General features: G+C 42.3%; 1 protein-coding gene across 1 annotated transcript; it reads left to right on the plus strand.

Annotated features, from left to right (window-relative positions):
• The first annotated feature begins 4,019 nt into the window (after positions 1-4,019).
• Positions 4,020-19,315, plus strand: fam53b (family with sequence similarity 53 member B). The gene is made up of 5 exons (XM_035145784.2): positions 4,020-4,186; positions 10,847-11,078; positions 11,891-11,945; positions 13,568-14,334; positions 18,236-19,315. Exons 2-5 carry the CDS (start codon positions 10,989-10,991, stop codon positions 18,581-18,583), a joined length of 1,260 nt encoding a protein of 419 aa, XP_035001675.1. The 5' UTR covers positions 4,020-4,186; positions 10,847-10,988; the 3' UTR covers positions 18,584-19,315.
• Positions 19,316-20,823: the final 1,508 nt, after the last annotated feature.

A 20,823-nucleotide genomic window follows, 5' to 3' on the forward strand; every position in this document is an offset into this window, starting at 1 on the left:
CACTTCTTCCATAATTGCTGCTGTAATGTAAATTAAACTAATGTAGATATGGTTAACTCCAGCTCAAGCTGGTAAAACACTGAACAGCTGCTCACACGTTGATGCATCAATATTAATAATCTAATGATGTACTAAGTATGTAGTAATATAATACTTCCATAACTCATTTACAAAAAAGAAGAATATAGGCAAAGACTTACGGCCACTTTATCACATTACAGTCCATCCTCCTACAGTACTTAAATAGAAAATGGTAGACAAATCTTGGATAACTAGTTATTAATATTAGTAATTCAATTTATAACCACTGTTCTGAGCTAAGCTGCGTTTCTTGCTCAATAACTCGCTCACACAGTCACTCATGAACCATTCCTGGAAGAACAGCTGCACCTCTTTCAGATGCTGTTGAGGTTTTAGTGATGTGCAAGCGTTTGGCAAAAACATGCTTTTACAGCCTCTTCGAAGGGATCTTGCAAACCCACAGAGATGCGCCAGTTCAATTAACTGGGCTATAAACATAGGCGAGGATTAGTGGGGGCGAACGAGAAGCAGTGAAATTTAGATGGCATTCCATGAAAGCCATATGCTCTTTTCATGTCCCCACTACAGTTACAGTATCCTCGAGTTAACAGCTGAAAAATTATCTCAACCTCAAGCTTCAAAAGTTCAATGTGTAAATACGTGTACTTCTGCCTTTTGACAAATGGTGTCAGTGTTTTGCTTTCACTCGAGTGTGACACACTTATTGGCAAACCGAAACTTTTAGAGTTGACTCAGTTTCTGATTCTCGTAATGGCAAACAAACTCACTACACATACAACAGCTGTCGTCTTTGTTCCACTTTAGAAGTTATTTATGTCCAGAGACATCAAGACATTTTTATTGTCACTGCAAGTACAATTAAATTTTGTGTGGAGCAAGCCTGTAGATGCCTAATTGGTAACACACACGGATTAAGGAACATGGAATTAACAGTAAAAGCTTTGAAAAAGAACATATAAACATGTTTTTTACAAGGAATTCAAAGTAGAGAGACATTAAACAGTACTAAGCAATAATAATAATAATAAATAATAATAATATGGAAGTCACGAGAACTAGTTGTTGCACAGATAAAATATAATAAATGCTGCGCTTGGGGGATGTAGATAGATTCAAAGATAATAACATAAAATAGGAGAATACCTGGACCGATTGCATTTCCATAAAATGATGACTGCAAACAGTTAATGGGGAGAGAATGAACTGTTGATTAAAGTTGAGAGGGGATGGCTCCTGTAACAGGAGTCCTCCAGCCATCTGTCTGCAGCCGCTGAGAAACACAGATGGCATACAGCATTCTGCATGGGGTGTCGGCACTGGGAGTTGGAAGCTCACCTCCTATTCACTGTAAACCACATGGTAGCTACGGTCACATGGAAAAAAAGAAAAAAGAAGAAGTGACTAAAGAAGCTGTAACACTAAAGTTCAATCTTGTGGCCTTTTTGCAGCTGTGATTGGTGGATACTGCCCCCTATGGTTTTGACAGTCACAGCACACACTGCTAAAGTTGCTGAACCGTCTCCTTCCCAAACAAATAACAAAAAAATGCAAAGTTTGCTGTGAAATACATCATTCGCCATCCAGACTGCTGAAGGGGTTTTTGGTTTAAAAACAACCTGTCACCCCCAGCCTGCAGCCCACATAGTTGAGGAGACAAATCCTCGGTGCCCTTTAACACAAAAGGCAGACAGTCTAAAACCGAGGAGGACAGTACGGCAGTCTGACAGTCTGGGGGAGATTAGTGGCACACAGCAGATGTTACTCCTTGATTAACAATAGTGTCTGCCAGGGGTGACCCTCAGCTCCCCCCGACCCACCCCTCTGAGCCCCACTGTGTTAACTTCGGGCCCCCACAAAATAAATCTGCTTACCGTATATATTGGTGTTATGGGATAGGAATGTGTTTTAATTTTTTTGTCCGATTATGCAGAAGTATGTATAATAACTGTGATTTGCTTATATCAAGGTTATTATTTAGCATCATAACAAAGTGTACAACCATGTGAGCTGACATTTATAAGGGTTACAACACAAATGCACACAGTATCTAAACATACAAATATATTTATGTGTTTATCTTTTTTCCAAATATCCAGAAATAAGTTTAAAAAATGTGAATTGCTTGAGATATAGCATCATAACAGTGTGTCAACCATGTGAGCTCCCATATACACAGATTACAACTCAATTAATGTGCACACAGTATCTAAACATACAAAAAGCTAAGTAAATGAAATGAGAAATGCTAAATTGAAAGTGAACCTTGACTTTAGGGAAAAGAAGGTTTGCAAGATAAAAACAGAAAAGGTAAAGATTTCTGGAACCACCAGTTTCAGTGGTACTAATATTATGTGCATATATAGTATATGATACCCCTGGACAAGGGGTGGACGACCAAACCTGGAAAGTTGAATAAAAGCAAACTGGATGCTGATGTAAGTTATGATAACTCCATGACTCTCTTCCTGGAAGGAGAACATCTGTTTGTAATGTGTGTATTTATGTAGAATCAATGCTTATTATACTGGAATTCACTTTGTGAGGGGGGAAGTAGCAATGTGCAGCAGGGGAGGAAGGACCCAATCGTATGAATAAATAGACAAAAATGTACTCTAGTAAAAGTTAGAGTACCACATTAAAGTAAGTACTTACTTTTAAAAATATTTGAAGTGTTGAGAATAAAAGTATACTCGCCGAGAGTAGCAGATTCATAATAATACAGACTCTGTCATATCAAGAATGCTGCAGATGATGCTACTTGCATTTTCATTTGCATGAGTCTCTATTTTCAGTGTGTCGTCACCAGCTAGTACAACAGTAATAGGAATTAACAGTAATATTTACTGATAACTTTTGAAAATATAAAAAAAACACTGTGACCCTAACCCCTACCCTAACCCATGTCTACTTAACTTACAGTTACAATCTACTTAAATAAAAAAATATACTATAGACACATGAAAAATGTACTTAGGTCCTGTAAAGAAGTAAATATACTTTTAAAATATTTTAGATAGCTCTTAAAAATATAAAAAAACATGTGAACATGTAGCGAATGCTTTGTAAAAAATATAGTGGAGTAATAGATTCAAGATTCAAGACTTTATTTATCATGTGCACAACAATTATATTCAGCAGTCGCTGGCAATGAAATGCTTTGGTCACAACTACTACCAGTAGTAGTAGTAGTAAGTACAGTAAAGAAGTAAATGTACTTTTTTTCTTCTATTTGAAGAACAATATAAAAAACAATCTAAACATGCAACGCAATGAATGCTAAAAATGTAGTGAAGTAGAAAGTACAGATATTTACGGATACAAGTTGTGGTTTAAAGTGAAAAGTATCTGAAAATAAATCTACTTGTGGAGTAGTAGTAGTTTTTGTAAGTGCAGTAAAGAAGTAAATGTATTTGTTTCTATTTGAAGAAATATGTAAAGACAACACGAACAATGAATTGTTAAAATGTAGTGGAGTAGAACGTACAGATATTTGCTGATATATGTAGAGGAGTAGTGCCCAAAATAAATAAATCCACCGAGTTAAGTACAGATAAATGAAAAAGAGTAAATGTACTTTGTTACACATCCCACCACTGACATATATATATGTGTAAACATCTAAACAACACACATCTGTGTGTAAATCCCAGAGTTTCCAGGTTATCATGTTTCACATCTGTATAATATGAGGACTTCTCTTCTACAACTCCAAACTGATTACTTTTCATTACTGCAGGGCGGATCAGACCACTAGTCACACGAGAGGGGGGGGTGCACCCTGTTAAACAAGTAGCATAGATATGAATATGCTGCTTCTAAACACTTAAAACTACACCTGAGTATAATAAAAAGTTATAATAAGTCAGATGGTTGGTATAGGGGGACGTTACACTGTGGGATTCAGTGGGCTGGACCAGTGAAGAGTTGGTGTCCGCCCCTGTGAGCGGTGCTGTGTGCCGTCCCGGGCTCATTAGTGCGCTGGGCTCATGTTGTATTTTTGCAGATGGAGCCTGGAGCAGGACGAGAGGAGCAGTGGCCGCTTCGCTTCCTGCCTGTCGCCCTGTTGTTCCCCCTCTCGGCTGAGACTCCCCTCAAACATGGCCCACACACCCTGAAGCCCACCGAGGAGCTCCCCGTCATGCGTGTGAGTTGGACTTTCCTTGTAGTTTTTTTTTTTTTACACCAACACTAACTTTCTGCGCTAGCTAACTTGTGAGCTGTGGCTAGTCCTCTGCTGTGAAAGTGAGTGTCTGTGCATTAACAGTGTTTTTCAATGGTGACATGTGTTATTACGAGTGTCCAGCCACAGCTCTGCGTGGAGATTACACACACGCTCCTGTGAGTTAGCAACTTTTCCTCATGTGTGGTGGATTAGCTGTTTCCCTTTTGTCTAGTCTGAGGTTGTTATTACTTCATAAAAGCTGCTTAAAGTGATTGTTATCTGCTTCTTTCTCCTTGTTAGAAAGTCTTTGCTGCCAGTCAGTAGGAGAGTAAAGGCTCAATGTGGTGAAATGCTGCAGGGGAGGTTAATCGTTTCAATATGCTTAAACATGTCCATACATATACACAGGTTAAAAAAAAAAAAAAAGAAAATCATGTGTGGTAAATGCCAGTATGTCAGTTTCCTCCATTTGTTTTCTTGATGTGAGAAACAGAAAGTATTCTTTGCTTCTTTGACATCTGACTGTAAATGTAAACTCAATCATATTAGTTCATTAAAAAGTGACTGAATGTTCCAAACAGAACTTCCTCGGATCAGAAACCTTTCATGTGAATTGGCTAAAAGCCTTGAAGTGCAAATTGGGTTTTGGACTCGTGCACATGGCAAGAAGTTGTTAATGTCATGTAAATAGAATTTTTTTTTAAATTTTTTTTTTTATGCTTTAATGCCTGACACCGCCTCTTTACGTGTGTGTTTCAGTTTGTGCTAATGCAGAGGAATGTTGTTGTCTTATCTTTATCAAGCCAACCTTCCCCTCAGGTATGAAGACACGGGGCTGGCTGACACACAATCCAACAGATTCTGCAATTCAAGCGCTCAGCGGGATCATAAACACGGGAGCTTGTTAAACCTGAACTCCTCGGTGTCCCACGACTGCTAAAGTTCATAAATGGCTTGAACACGCATTAAACTATAAGTTGGGGAAATCCGAGGCTTCCTGTCAATGTACAAATGCATCGTTTAGCTTGTTTTGAGGATTGTACTTTTCATATTTTCTCATCAGCAGCTTGTGGCCTTTCTCTTGAGTTCAAAATCCTGTTTGCTCTGTAGCCTGCGTGTAACATTCTGTGAGCTCCCGTCACACCAATTTCTTTGCCAAACTCATTTCCCTTTCATGAGGGATTTTGGAAAAGGGGTTTAAGGGACTGTTTGTGCTGGTTACTTGGACAAGCTCAGTTTTCAGGGCCCGCTCTTCTGAAACGGAGAGGCATCCACCTGGAGGGCTGGCAAGCTCATCTGAAAAACTGTTGAATGGTTTTAGCTCAAGTACAAAAGAGGCTGCCTATCACAGCTTGCAGATGAGTCCTCCTTCCTCGTCTATATCACGGACAATATTTGGACACATTCTAGGGTTATCTGAGATCCTGTGTCGTGTCATACCGCTGTTGTGACATTGTTCAAACTCTTGCATGGAAGAATTTTTGTTCCAGGTTTTCTCTAGTTGGGTCATGGATATATGGTCAGTGCAGAGTGGGGGATGGATAAATTCCTGCATGTAAAACCAAGAGTTCTCCGTCCCTCTAATCCCAATTTTGATTAAAAACTAATGGAGATGCATCTTGTCGATGCAACTTATTATTTTCTGGGACTACTAACATGCGATGTTGTTTTGCAATGGAAGTAGAAGGATGTTGTGTCTTGAATCCTTTGTAATTAAGAGACTCGGTGAGATTTAGCATTCAAGTGGACAACATTTCTCTCCAACTTGGACAGGTTTGTTGAAAGCCTCGATTACAGAGCTCAAAAAAGCTCTTGTTCTGGACAAATATATACAGTGCAAGTGATTATGTATGAGATAATTAAACAGCAGGCCTGCTTTAAAACGTAGGCCTCCTTGGCTGCCATGCATAGCCATGCTGAGCCTTTGTGTTTATGGTAAGTGGGCAGCTGCATGCTTGTGAGACATTGGCTGTACCCCAGGCCCTCAACTGAGCCTGATAACTACTATTGAAGCCTCCCAGCCATGCTCATTTCTGACTATTCACTCACTGCTTTAGATGTAGTGTGTGCCTCCTGTTTGACATAGCCTAATTTCTATGTGCACGGGGGGACAGCTGTGGGCTAGTAGCCTGCACTGGACAATGAGTTTCATAAATTTCTTTTCAGTCAATCAGCCGTAGCAAAACTTTGTGGCACCTGCCCTTTGTGGCACCTAATTAATGACAACGCTGTAAGTCTGGGGGCTTCAAAAATCTAGAATTATCATAGTGAAAATGATGCACGGTGCAGAAGAAAACGCAGAGATGGTTTGCCAATTTGTCATTCAATTATTCGGTCTTAATGTTCCCTGCATGTTTGTCTTTCTTTTTATGACACAACCATCAGTACGACATGAGAAACTACTAAAATGTGCCTGAGTCCAAGTATGGATTCTGCACAATCCATGCAGCTCTAGGAACTTGGCTGTCAGAGCCAACAGGTTGGAGAAACAAGCTTTTTTAGGAACATGCATGTTTTCTCCCAGGGAATCTTTTATTTTTTTTGTGGAATAGGACAGCTAAAGTTCCTTTCACAAGCAGTATGGTGATGAAGAGCAGGACAAATCCCTCAGTTAGGTTTCAAGTTGGGTCGTCTCAGTTGCTCAGCAGATGCTCAGATTACGGAGATGACCACAATCCTGGGATTGTTGAGGGCAGGATGCAGATCCAACTGCCATGCATGCAGGAATGTCAAAGGAGGATGCCTGAAAATTCAATCCAACATTTCATTTTATGTTTTGTATCAATTAACACACAATAATTAATAGAAAGGTTTTAAAAAGGTGTGATGAAGCTAAAAAGACATGTCTTATGAATTATTAACAAATTGTGTAATTCAGTAGCTTATACAAGGTGCAACAATGATATCAAACTAATTTTCTAGCAGCTGTCGCACCAGTGCTATGAAATAGATTAGCATTAGCTCTAATTGTCAGTCAGACACAAAGCTGCCAAATCCTTATGTAATGTTGACCTAACTCATGGGATTACAGTCTGAGCAATGTATGGAAAAGCTGCTCTAATTGGTAAACAGGGCTTTCATGGATGACCACAGTTTGGATGCTTATTGTAATGTCTAAGCTGACAGTTTGCAGTCTTTTTGGAGTGGACCATAATTTAAGGACTCTTATAAAAGTGCTCTTTACAGCATTGTATTGCAATGTCTGGTATTTTATAGAAAGTACATAAGGGTATGTTCAGGCTTTTGAAAACTGAGCAGACTCTAGCAGGCCTCTGCCTAACTTGAACCAATCGTCTTTGCGGTTTGCTCTCTCGCCTTATCTAGCGCTCATTTAGGCCGTGCGATAGCTTGCCGTTTCTGACACGCCAAAGTAGCGCTGGTTGAAAGGCTTGTGGTAACCACAAAGGAAGCGTGGAGTCCCATCAGCTTGTCCAATGCCGAGTTATTGTTGTCTTTAAGGAAGGCCTCTGTCACCGCAATGCCACTGTTGCTTTGTCAGCAGCCATTTTGCATGTGATGGAAGCGTCCTCCAACTCTCTTCCCCTTCTCAGAGATTAGACTTCTCAGTTGTCATGGTGGCTGCTGCTCGAGCCCAGATAAAGAGCTATCAGGCTGCAGAAGCAAAGAGACTCCAACTGATTCCTGATAATAGGGGCCCGTCATGGAGGTGAATTCAGGTTTTGACATCAAAGTGGGAGTGGTACCCTTTGGGCAGAAATTCTAGATGCCTAATTTAACAGATTCTAACTTAATCCCCCTTTTACACAGCAGTTCATGCAGTTTGAGTTCAGTGCATTGGGTGTATCCATTAAGCACTGGAAACCATGCCTCGTATTGCCTCCTGAATTTGGTTTACAGGTTTGACTGTATAAGGAAAAGTAAACTGCCCTTTGCCAGCGCTTCTCAACATGTTTCCTATTCCCAACCTCTCACAAGTTTGAATGCCTTTCAAAGGCTGTGGGGCAAGGTTAGACTTTTATAATTGTGTGTAAGACTTGTGTCATGGAGCCGAGGAATGTTTATAATTATGTTATAAACCTCACCCATTTAAAGTGCTCAGATCAGATTTATGGGATATAAACGTAATGCAGTATGAGAAAGATGATAAATTGTCTCAGTTCTCTGCAACTGAAAGTAATAGATGATGTTTACAGTTTAAAGTTCAGAATGTCAGGCTACACTTAGACATTTTTCTAGGGAAGGAAAACATCACTTAATGTCCTTTTTGGGGTAAACATCATGTTAAAGAGCTTTCTTGTTTTTGCCAATTAATTTCTGTGGGCGAGGTTTTTTCTTTCTGTGCCAATGCCATCTGCATCCATCACCGAGCCATTAAGGGCAACATATAAACAAGAGTTTCCTCTACCCCAGCACGTCCCGAGTTATCTCTGCAGCAAAGCACAGATCTGTGTGGTTAATGGTCACGCACAGTGTAAGCTGGCCTGACCTAGTCTTGCTCCAAGCTTTGATTTGTACTTTTCTAGTCACAGAGGCCATAAGTTAAAGCTGCCAGACGTCATTGAACTGATCTCCTTGAGGAACTCGGCTAAAAACATCCTTGTGTTAAAGCTGTTTTCCTCATGTGATAAGTGTTGGTAATAAAAATCATATGCTGAATGCAAACACCACCTCCAGTATGTCAGCTCGCTCTTGTCTTGTGATGCTGCCCCCTGCACACACACGCACACACACACACACACACCAACCAACCACAACCTCTGATGTTGCCTCTTTTGTTTCCCACGGTGTCTCATCTTCTGCACAGAGTGCTCTTTTGTTTCACGTACACCGTCTCTTTTTGTTTCCCTCTTCTTTTTTTTTTGCCTGTAGCTGTTCTGTCATTCAAACACACTCTCTGACCTTGCAGGCATTTTTATCGTTGTTTAAGTCCATTAACTGACATAGGGGGGAGCCATTGCTGGTACAACTTTGAACTGGTGTCATTCTTATTTGACCGATAAATATTTTAATGCTTGTATCAACAATCATGAGTCCTCCTCAGCTCCCATGCTGTGTGGAGTCCCTCAGGGGTTGAAGCTTGGACCAGTCCTCTTCTAACTGTAAATGCCTCTGGAGCATTTGTTCAACTGCTTTGAAGATATCACTATTATGCCAACAATACTCAACTCTATTTCTCTGCTAAACTCAATAAACTGAATCGACTGGATGTCTCTTAAGTATCTCCACGTAAACAGACAATATTTTAACCTCATTACAGCAGCTTATCAGTTTATTGCTGAATCATGGTGCCATCTTTGATTAGTATAAGACTTTTGACCGTCATATAACTAAGCTTGTCTAGTCCTGTTTTTCTCTACAAAGAAATGTAGCTAAAATCCCTCCATCCTATACATATTGTAATAAACAGGATACTGTTGATTCCATATAAGCCACTACATGACCTTGCTTTCAGTTACATTTCCCATCTCTTCTTTCCTCATTCGGCCTCTCTGATCCTCAAATCTCTGCCCTTTATCTGCCCTTCGCTCCAACTGCAAAACCAAAGGTGACTGCAACCTTGTTGTTTTAGTCCAAACCCTCTGGAACCATCTTCACCATTTAATCAAATTTGCTGAATCTTTAGACTTTTAAGAAACTTCTAAAAACCCATCTTTATGGATAAGCCTTTTTTTCAACCTATCTTTATCTTATGGTTCTGTTTGCTTTGTCTTTACCTGTCCTGTGTTTTATATTGTAATTTATAACTTTATATGTTTCAAGTGTGTCTGTGTACGAAGCACATTGTACCTGCGAGTTTTAAAACATACTATATAAATAAAGGCTTACTCGTTTACTCAACTCAGACTGTAGTAAAAACCTTCGGTGATGATGATATAGATTTACATCTGTGGCTAATCAGCTGTTTTACTGTAATTGTGGTGCAGCACTAATGTGAGGAGGGTTGTTTTGATAACCGCAAGGTCAGCTATTCCCAGCCAGCCCCTGAGGATTCACTTACACAACTTTGACTTTGCTCTATTCCTCTGTGTGCTCCAGTGTGGAACACTTAGAGGAAACGCGTTCTCTCAGATGGCTGATAATACTCCACTTGGACACGCAAGAGCAAAACAAGGTATAGAGTTCCACTTTTGGTGACACAGGAGAGACCATGTGGAAGTGAAAAAGCAGGGTAATTTCAACTCGCAGCCCACCGTATGGCAACGCCTCACCTTGGGCTGTGTTTGCTGGGAATGTTTGCTGGCTCACTTGAGAATTAAAGTACTTTGTTGAGCCACTGGCCTCCCTGGAATTTCTAATGTGTATCTTTTGCTTTTAAGGATTTTAAACAGGTTGCTGATGTGTAAAGTGTCGAGATTCAAAAAGGATTGAGTGCTGCGTGTGTTTGTGAGTTCAGGTTTTTTATCTCAGTATCAAATACCCATCTGTGGGCTGTGTGAAAGTTTGGGAGCTCAGTGACTACTATTTATAATTGTTGTGAATCCTGCTGCCACCTTCCAAGTAGGAGCAAGCTACAAACTTTTCAGAATAACTCTTTGAATCATCACACGATTCAGAGCCTCCACCCAGGGGATCTGTTCCCCCAATCAAGCCAGATAGTTCTCTGCTTATACAGTATGGTCGACAGAATGTCAGAAATGTACTGAATTCTAATCCTGTGCTCATCTTTGTGTGTCTGCTCAGGATTGGGCTGAGGAGTGAAGCACATTCCTGGAGGAGCCGAGGGTTGCTGTCTTAAGCTTATGAGAAACCATCCTGCTCACACCATGCCCGTCAAGATGGCTTCCATCTTTTCTTCCCCTCACTGGAATGACTTGGGACAAGGATGTGTGTTGCCATGGTGATCATTTACAAGAAAACACTGGAAAAGAAGGGTGCCGACGATGTAACATCCAAAAGGACAGATTTGGGCTTGGTGAGAGGTTATTTTCTGCTTGTATAAGAAGTTTTTTCTCTGTGTGAAATGTGTCATTTTGTTTTTATAAGAAGCGCTGCCAACGGGCCTCAACTGCACTTGTCAAGAAGGAAAACGACAAGGTGCTGCTCTAAATCAGGAAATTATTACCAGCCACTGACCACTCCTCAAGAGTTTTATAGCTCTACATTATATTTTCCCATTTTGTCAACTTCAATCATAGTTGAAATTTGACTTCTGCCTTCCCTCGAGTCAAATTTGTGGTGTTTCCTCACACCATCTCAGGAAGTGATCTCTAAAGAACGATCTGGATGTTGACGCCTTGGAATAAATTATGTCTTTGTTACAATTACAGATAATTGCATCATAATAGCTGCCAACTCTTTATCACCAGGGCGTATGTCATCTACTTTTGAATCCTCCATCTGACATTTATCTCAATCAAAATAACAATGGAGTATTTCAGTCCTACTAGGCTGAGCAGCTCTGACTCATTTTCTAATCAGCATCCAGGCAATAGATTCCTCTTTCAGCCTGGACACAGTGAAAATTCCCCCATGAATATGGGCTGAGTTTGCCCTCTCAGCCACGTGAAATGAAGTCATCATGCTCCGCGTCAATCAGAGGCATTTATGGTGGAACTCCCTCTTTGTTGCATTTGGTCCGCATTGCTTAGCAAACGCAAAAACTGTGCCACAACATACAGTCTTAGCACCAGCAATACATTTGACTTTAAAATTGTATTTTTAAAGCTTTTCTGAGTTTCTGTTTTTTGGCGAGCTGACCTGATCCTTCTTTTGACCTTTCCACAGTTCCAGGCACAGACCATGAGCCAGGGGACTGCACTTTTCTCTTGTGGACTCATGGGTAAGTGTCAACCTTTGCATACCTAATACACAATCACACACATGTAAAGACAATATGGATCATTTAAAAAAAAAATATTGTATAGTAAAGTCTCTGAGTCCCATCTCACAGTATATTTTGTCATTTCTCCAAGCGCTACACCATAACTGTCAATGTGCCGATAAATACTCTCACAAACCGGTGTACGACGGCCAATTGTCAGGTGTTTAGTCGTGAAAGCAGCGATTTGGATGGGGCCACGTTATATTGCATCATTTCAGAGAAATTATTGGCAGAAGACTGTCTCTGCTGAATCTGGATGATGGTCACATGTCATTAAGTGAAGCAGGCTTGACAGGTGCCCGTGCCAACGAGCGTTAATGATTATGTGTCAGCGACTTTTTTTGCCAGGGATCTTATGGCATGTTTCAGTACAGTGTGGACTTGATGTCCTTCAGTGGAAAATTGGGTTATGGCTACAAAGGAACATATCCTTAATTTACCTTGCAGTAGGAGGAACGGCCAGAATACAGATTAAACTGCATTGTGTCCTCACAGTAACTTGGCACCGTGCGTGAAACGCTGGCAGAGAACACAGCAACACCAGTAGGTGTTGTTAACACTGCCCTTTGTTCCTCGTCCTCTCTGTGTACTGTACATGGTATTTTCGGGTTTTTATCTCCAGTGGAGAAAAAATAGACATTTTGCATACCAGGAATGGGCTGAGGCCTCGTTGTTCGGTGACTCAGAGTTGACTGACCAGTTCATTTGGCTGATCCATTCAGCAATTCAACAAACTTCTGTTGTGGCAATAACAGGTGCTTTCCTGGCACGGTAACCATGGTGCTGGCACACAGACAATCAGTAATGGCGGGTAGCCAGCTGCTCTGATACAGAACTCTTGTAGAGCAACAAGAAACAAGACGATTAATGTAGTCCGAATGTTTATGATGGGTTATTGACATTTCATCAATCCTCGTTCTGGCAGAGACAAGCCTTGATATCATGTTAATTAGACATTGAGCTTCGTTCCCTTCTTCAATCAGTTTACAGATTGTGACAGTAAAGCAGAACCTGAAGGACGTGATTTATTTTTAGTTCCAATTACACAAAGAAGTCAGTGAGTAGTGTCAATGAATCGTGCACATGCTGGGACACTGGTCCAGCCTAGAACATCCAGTGTCATGGATGTTGAGGTTGCCAAACAGCTCATGAACAAATAAAATAAAAACTTGGACTAAAAGCTTTTCGGATTATATTTTTTCTTTTAGGTTGTTTTTCAGAGGTTCAGGCTGAACATGACTGATATAGATTTACAATATTGTTATTACACGCTGAGCATTAAGACTGATGTGATGTTGTTATGTTGCTAATAGTGGAGCTGCAAAGTTACTTAAAGAGTAACTGGCTGATTTCAGGATCATAGTTTGATACATTAATAAAAAAGCTGGAATCCAACTGGACTAATTTCAATCAGCTACAGTGCATGTTGCCTCTGGGAAACGTCAGAAAGATAAGTTAAGTGTTAAAGCAATTTAACTAGTGTGGGTTATTATTCTTTTGAACCTTTTGTTAGATAAAAAAAAAAAACTACTTCTGACTGAAAACCAAGTGAATCAATGTATCTGTTTTTTTCATTGCAGAGACAAGTCGGTGGCATGAGGTGGGTCATAGCTGTGCTATACAGCAGAGGCCAGTAGGAACCAGCCTGGAGAGCCTGTGGGATGTCCTGCCTGAGGTGCACAAGAGTTCAGCCCACTGGGACTGGGATGTCGGCTCCACTTCAAGCACAATCACCAGCTTGCTGCAGGACCTTAGCCTGACTGAGGCCGCAGCGTCACACTCGACTGCGCCTCCCAGCAAGCGGCAGTGCCGGTCCCTGTCTTGCTCAGACGAGCTCGGTGGTTGCCGTTCTACCTGGCGCCCTCAGGGCTCTCGTGTGTGGACGACAGTGGAGAAGAGGAGGTGCCACAGCGGCGGCAGCGTTCAGCGCAGCATTGTTGGTAACGTGCAGCTCCATGGCTTCCCAGCCATGCAGCGTAGCTCCAGCTTCAGCCTGCCGGCCCGCTCCAATGCCCTGGAGATGCCCTGCTTCTCCCAGCGTCTCCCCTGCCCCTCAGCTTTCACTGGTCTGACACCGTCCTCCTCCATGCCCCTGTCCCCAGAGTCCCCAGTGCAGCCCCTCTACCTCTCTCATGAACAGATCTGCCTCCCTGAGCCCCGTGGACCCTCTCCACTCAGCTCCCCTGACTCAACTCCAGAGCTGGAGCGTCGTGGTGGACAGGGGGGTCTCCCTCGCAGTCGCTCACAGCCCTGTGTCCTCAACGACAAGAAGATCGGTGTGAAGCGCAGGAGACCAGCTGACACACACAAACAGAGGCCTTCACTGGATCTGGCAAAGATGACCCAGGTTGGTGTTTAGAAATGTCACTTGCAAAACAGATCATACAGCAAGAAACACTGCAATCTTTGTTTGTTTTAAAACACATATCCTGTTTAACGTCACTTGATGCCTGTTCAACAGTCAATGTTGCACCTGAGCATGTCTTGTAATTTAGCAGAAGCAATTGCTAGTTGGAACGTGCCACAGTCAACTTATGTCCGCCAGAGCGCAGGACAAGACCCTCAGGAAATGGTCATGCCTGCTGGATGCTCTGCTAGGTCCATCAGTCTCACTGACATTAGCTGGTTATGCTCTGTTGTTGGGGCAATTTGCTTCGTCCATGTTGGATAAACAAATGCTTGCAACTAAGGTCACACCATTGTGTCTGTTCTCCCTCAGCGCACATCAAAGTGCTTCTGCAGACACTGTCATTAAACGATGGCGATCGTTCATTCATGGAGGCCTGGGCCACATTCCGTTAAGTGGGAGTGTGTTTTCACATGCAGAGCATTGTGCGAAGTATGCCCTTTTTTTCCTTGTTTCTGGATCAAGATTGAAGTAGGAAACAAGATGCCAGTCAGTGGATTGGTTGAATTCATATTAATAAAAATAAAAAAGATCTGATGAAACCAATGGTTTGAGCTAATCCACTCGTTGAAGTCGACCACTTTTCAACAGACGAGTCATCTGCACATCGCAGCAGCCGTTTGTCTCTTTGCCCCACTAGCACACAGACACATATGGTTAAGTTTCACACCAACACCAGCTGGATCATAAACACAGAGTTGGACTTGGACCCTTTGAGAAAGTCACCCGGAGTTCAGCAGTAACTTAACAACAGCGCTGCTGTGACATGACAGGGAGACGCCACACACACGCTCCAAACAGGGATAAGGTCATTGTGGAGCAAAGAGCCTTAGGCGAGGCAACCGACAATATTTTTACAGAGGGGAAGTCAGGGTGCAGAGATTGTTAGCAGTGGATTTTCCCTGCTGTTCTATGTTCCTGTATTAAGATGGGACTGTTGTGATGTTGGTTTTCAGCTCAGGATGAAGAAACTTTGTTTTGTATTAGAAACCAGCTTGAATATTTTTCATTTCCTTGAATATTTCTTCTTTTTGTATGATTGAAGATCTTCTTAAACTTCTCTCAACTGACTCTGGTTTAGAGAAAATATAATGACTTCCAGACATATTATCCCAGTTACAGAACTAAAACCATGAGCTTATATAATAGTTCAATCAGAGTAATCAACAGAAAACAGTTTGAATTGTTCAGGAGAAGTTCCAGCTACTTTTCTTTGTTTTATATGATTTGAAATTGAATATCTTTGGCTTTTGGTTGACAACATTGTTTTTGGAAAAGAAAATATTGGCTAAATGTTAATAACTAGAAACAAGTTTCAGGAGATTTCATTGCTAGAGATGTTAACTTGTTGTGATAGAGTGAGTTCCTTTTGCACTCGGCTCAATGGCTTTATCGTGCTTCGGACGCGTCAGCCTATCAGCATTCAAAGTCACCTTTCTATTCACTATTCAAAGACTGGTCACAGTGCTGAGTGTGTCTCTCCGAAGCGTCCTCCCATCTCCACGCCACAGCGGTGTAGTTTACCCAGGGAGAAATTGCTACCCTCGGCGTGGCTCGCTGCAGCTCAGCCAATGTCAGGAAGCAGAGCAGCTGTGGCAGAGGTTATAGATCGTCGCGCAGGAGAGATGCGTGTTGGGTAAAGAGATATTGATTTCTGTAAATTCAGCTCAGTGGGTGGATCGCTGCCACAATCGGGGCCTCATGAGCTATTGATCAGCTTGTATTGACGGAGAGTCAAGGTCAGTATGGATGAGACTTTCTGCTCCTCTCTCCATTTCACTTGGGTGGGTAGGGGGGGGGTTACAGTAGACGGCAAAGTGGACACCAGCAACACTTAGTTATGGCACAGAAAGTTTTCGTGAGGACAAAGCACCTGAATCGTCAGAGCTTTACATGGTGGAGTAGGTATCAGTGCCAGTGTTCTGCTATGTTCCAGACTTCTCTCACAGCCTTATCGTTTTTGGTCCCATGGTGCGGGGCCAGAAATCTAGGCTGTTAACAGTGAAGTTTAAACGCAGAAGGCCGCAATGTGACACTACCCTGGTGCTGACAAATGCACCCGCTCGAGCGGAGCCAAGAAAAACAGCAGGGCCCCTTTTTGATGTAGTGCTGCCCGGTGTGGAGACCTTTCTCACTGCGGTCCGGCTGCAAATGTGGATCATAACTTTACATTCTCACCTCCCCTTTACTCACGACTGAGTGCAACCGTGTGAATATTTTTGTAGCACAGATCTGAAATGATTAGTGGACCAACAGATAATCAAATTAGTGTTTCGAGTGATTTATCAAATCCTGAACATTCGTGGGATCTAGCGGTTTCACAGCTTGTCTCTTATCTCTTTATTATTAGCTGAATCTTGATGTTTTTAGCTGCAGGAGTGGCATAGCTCATTTTTGGTCCATTTGAGTGCCTCTTTTTTGGTCTTGACTGAAATACCTCGACAGTTAGTGCATGGACATTTAGCATTATATATTTCCACTTTCTCGATCCTCTGGCTTCCCCTCTAGTGACACAGCAAGTTCAGTGTCTGTGATTTTGAGCGAGAATATTTGAAACAGACATTCATGTTCCTCACAGGATGAATTGTAATAACTTTAGCGATCCTCTTACTTAGCCGCTATCGCCACCAGCAGCTTTCAATTCATCCAGTTCACAATATGTTAACTTAACTAATGTCAACAGCTGCAGCTACACTTGGTTTGTAGTGGTTTTTATCAAATATTAGCATTAAAATACATTAAACTTGTAATTGTAGTAAGGGATTTTCTTTAATTTGATGATTTAAACTGAGCAGGTAGAAGATGACGCGCTCCTATTTTATGAATTAAACTTCCTGAATCATTACAGGTCTTTTATATAAAGCGACTTCCAATTGGTGCATTCAACATTTATGAAGAGCCATTCGGGGTTTAGCATCTTGCCCAGGGACACTTCGGCCTTCAGATGGGGAAGACTGGGATCGAACTGCCAACCTTCTGGTTGGAAGACAACCGCTCTACCTCTCAGCTACAGCCGCCCTATCAAAAAAAGTGTTGATTAATCAATTAGTTGCAGCCATATACACTTGGCTTGGCACCCCCAACAGTCCCATGCCTGTTAAGTATTACATAAGCACACAAGTGACAGGAGGTTTTCACAGAGGCCCTATTCTCCTGTGTCCTTCTGGCCGAACGCCGCTGCAGCCAGGCATGAGGCAGCTGTCCTGCCTTCTCCACATTGGTTGTATAGATTGGATAAGCCTCTGTCATAAAGCCTCATCCTCCAGCACGCACAGCTGTCGCTGAACTTGCCTGCAGCAGTGCTGGCACATGTGGATTTGCCTATGGAAGTTTCTGGGCTCCACAGATGTATGTGTTCTTTGTGCGATGCCAGTGAAAGGCCAGCAGAACCAGAAACGGCTGACATTAGTGATGTGTGCCCTCCGGGGGTCTGGCCACTTGCTGCCTCGGTTTCCCGTCGGACCTCGGATCACAGAGCCTCACTCATCCAACCACCAGTTGCTCCAGTTTGTAGTACAGGCTAAATTTAAACCCTTCAATTTCATTGCCTTTTTATATTGTAGCGGTTGTTACCCAGGGTCCAGCTCTGACTTCAACAACATACTATATGAATGCAGTAGATTGTTTTCACAAGATGGCTGCGCGCCTCTAGTTTTGTTTGTGTGCTGGTTAGGTAACGGGTCATTGTCGAGGATGAAGGAAATGTTCTTGATTTCCTCATCAAATACGTCATCTCCTTAGATGGACCAAATATTTATTTGTTTTAGTGTATCCTTGTTTCCTTGAGAACATCAATTCGATGCTTCTAAAATAAAAACACAACCTTTCTGTCTTTCCACAGAAACTTCGGAATTTCCACAGCCTTAGCTGCCCCGGAATCACAGGCGAAGACAGCTGCGAGTCCAGCCAGGCCCCCCCCACCCTCATGAGCAGCGCTCAGCGCAGCGCCGACAGCTCGCAGGCAAATGGTTGTCAGCCTGAGACCAAAGAGGGTGAGACAACCGGGAACATGCCGTCGGACCCCACGATTGAGGAAGTGGAGTGGAACTCCACAGACTGCGGGGATGTAACACCGGGAACGACCAACGGGAAGGACAATGAGTCTCTGTGGACGGGGCTGTGTAGCATGAGGAAGGACATGTATCAGCTCGGAGGCGAGCTCGACATTGAGCAAATTGAGAGGAACTGAGCTGCGCTGCCTTCCTCATGGGGGAAGCTAATTTAGGGGACTGAAAGTTTATCACCAGATGGTACAGTGAACAGTACTGATAGTCTTAAGGACAACGCGAGTGGAAAAACTAATGCAGATCCAGCACTGTCTTTTTTCTTAAGTAGAGATTGAGCAGAAGCCTTTTGGGATAAAGGCCTATTTTTGGGGACTTTCTGTCGTCAGACGCCGCCCCCACCCCCACCCCTCACTGTGCAGTAACTCAACTGTGTCTCAGGAGAACAAGGATGTTGGGTTCTGGGGAAGAGTACAGAACTGATGAATATAAAAATGTTGAATTAATGTTGGCTCAGAGACTGGGGTCTTTAACATTTCTCCGTAAGCCTGATTACCTTCACTGTACTACGTTTGGAGAGAATTCACAGCAGGTTTGTATAAATTCTCTGCACTAGAAAGAGTGTCCCTGACGTTCTTCAGTAGTACGAGGGTACATGATGGACTGACAAGGAGACGTCTTCCAAGAGCTACTGCTAGTAAAGCCCCCGTCACGTCCCCAGTATAGTATATTTGAAGAGCTTAACATTTCACACAGTAACATCAGGCTTTCTCTGTGAGATCTACGCTCCCGTTTTGTTTGAGAGAAACTTTGAGATGCTAATAGCGTTAATATTCCTTCTTTTTACAATTTGTAACTCCAAAGTTATGTAAAACATGAGCATATTTCTATACAAATAAACACAAGTTTTAAATGTGTCATCTGTGATTTCAGCATCTTACTCACTATGTTTGGAATGTCAACACCACAATGTATCCTAACATGCGTTCAGAGCTGCATATGAAGTCAAACAAAAGATGTGTGTGTGCAGAACTTTGTCTGAACACACTTTAAACACACTGGATAGGGATTCGGATGAATGTCTTTATCTGTTAGTGGTTGAATATGTGACGTACAGAATATAATTATATACTTACTAGTCAAATATGTTAATGTCCAGATTATTAAAAACACATCGGGCACTGTTCAGTGTCTGGTCCACATTATGGTATCAGCACTGACTACAGTGGGTGTTTAAGTCTGCTACAAACATCAAACACAGTCATACACCTTCATAAGCTGAGAAGAGTTGCACTGTAGCGCTGCTGAAATGGACACAAATTTAAGTACAAGACCATTCCTGGTGTCTGTTACTGTATTTGACTTTGTGTGAAAAGCACTGGTCTACATGTCCTTTGGATACTTCAACATCTGCCAAAGCTGCATTGACCAGTACCCAGTAGTAGTAGTAGAACGGTTATTGACCCTCACTAAATATAGACACAGTGATTATGCACATGGCACAAAAAAACAAGAGCAACCCACGGTCATGATACATAAAAACAAAGTGTCACGAGTCATCTTACAATCAATAAGTGCAACGCTGGAACCTTTTCTCATTTTACCACCGTCTCCACATACAACTTATCTCGGTTTAACGGGGAAAAAATGGTGTCACTGAAATTGTTTTTTTGTATAACAACAAAAACATATAGAGAAAAAAATAAAAAAGAGAAATATTTATATATGCATGTGGTCCTTTAAGGATAAGTGGTGTAGAAATTGGAGGGATGGGATGTTGCTATAATCAGAGAAGCTTCTGGTGGGGCTAGTTTAATGCAATATGCCAATGAGTGTCCCCACGACTGAGTATGAGTGAGAATGTGTGTGTCAGAATGACGCATTAAGGGCACAGGGTTTCCAGACGCTCCACCTGAGGCTGCAAAAACATTTAGTCTCTTAGAGCATTAATGAAGTTGAAAGTCTTGTATCAGGAGACACAGCTGAGTCGAGAATCCAGGAGCATAAGATGCAGCTCGTTTGTTTTGCTTGAAGAATTAAAAACAGTCCTTGAATCCTGAACCCTCACTAAGAAACCCAAAGTCAGCTGATCCCCCTGCCGCTGGCTGTGAAGCCAAAGTCGAGACAGACAGGGACCGGCTCAGATTATTTGTTACGGTGCCGATGATGAGAGTGCACGATAAGTGTCACGCTCTGCAGAACCACAGCTGGGAGGAGCCATGTGGCTGCAGCTAAACTCTGGTGAACTCTGGATGTGAAAATGGACGTAGACACTGAAAAGCGAAGCCAGTGAGGAAATGCTTTGAAGGATTGCCTGAAGGATTCTTCCTGGAGGTGAAGGAGCTCAAGAGGGTCTGTGGTGTAAAACCTGCAGGAAGCCCTGTGCGTGCATGATCAGCAGTTATGAAACGAACTGTGGACACTG

This window comes from Hippoglossus stenolepis, chromosome 21 (genome assembly GCF_022539355.2).
Source record: "Hippoglossus stenolepis isolate QCI-W04-F060 chromosome 21, HSTE1.2, whole genome shotgun sequence".
Taxonomy (NCBI): Eukaryota; Metazoa; Chordata; class Actinopteri; order Pleuronectiformes; family Pleuronectidae; genus Hippoglossus; species Hippoglossus stenolepis.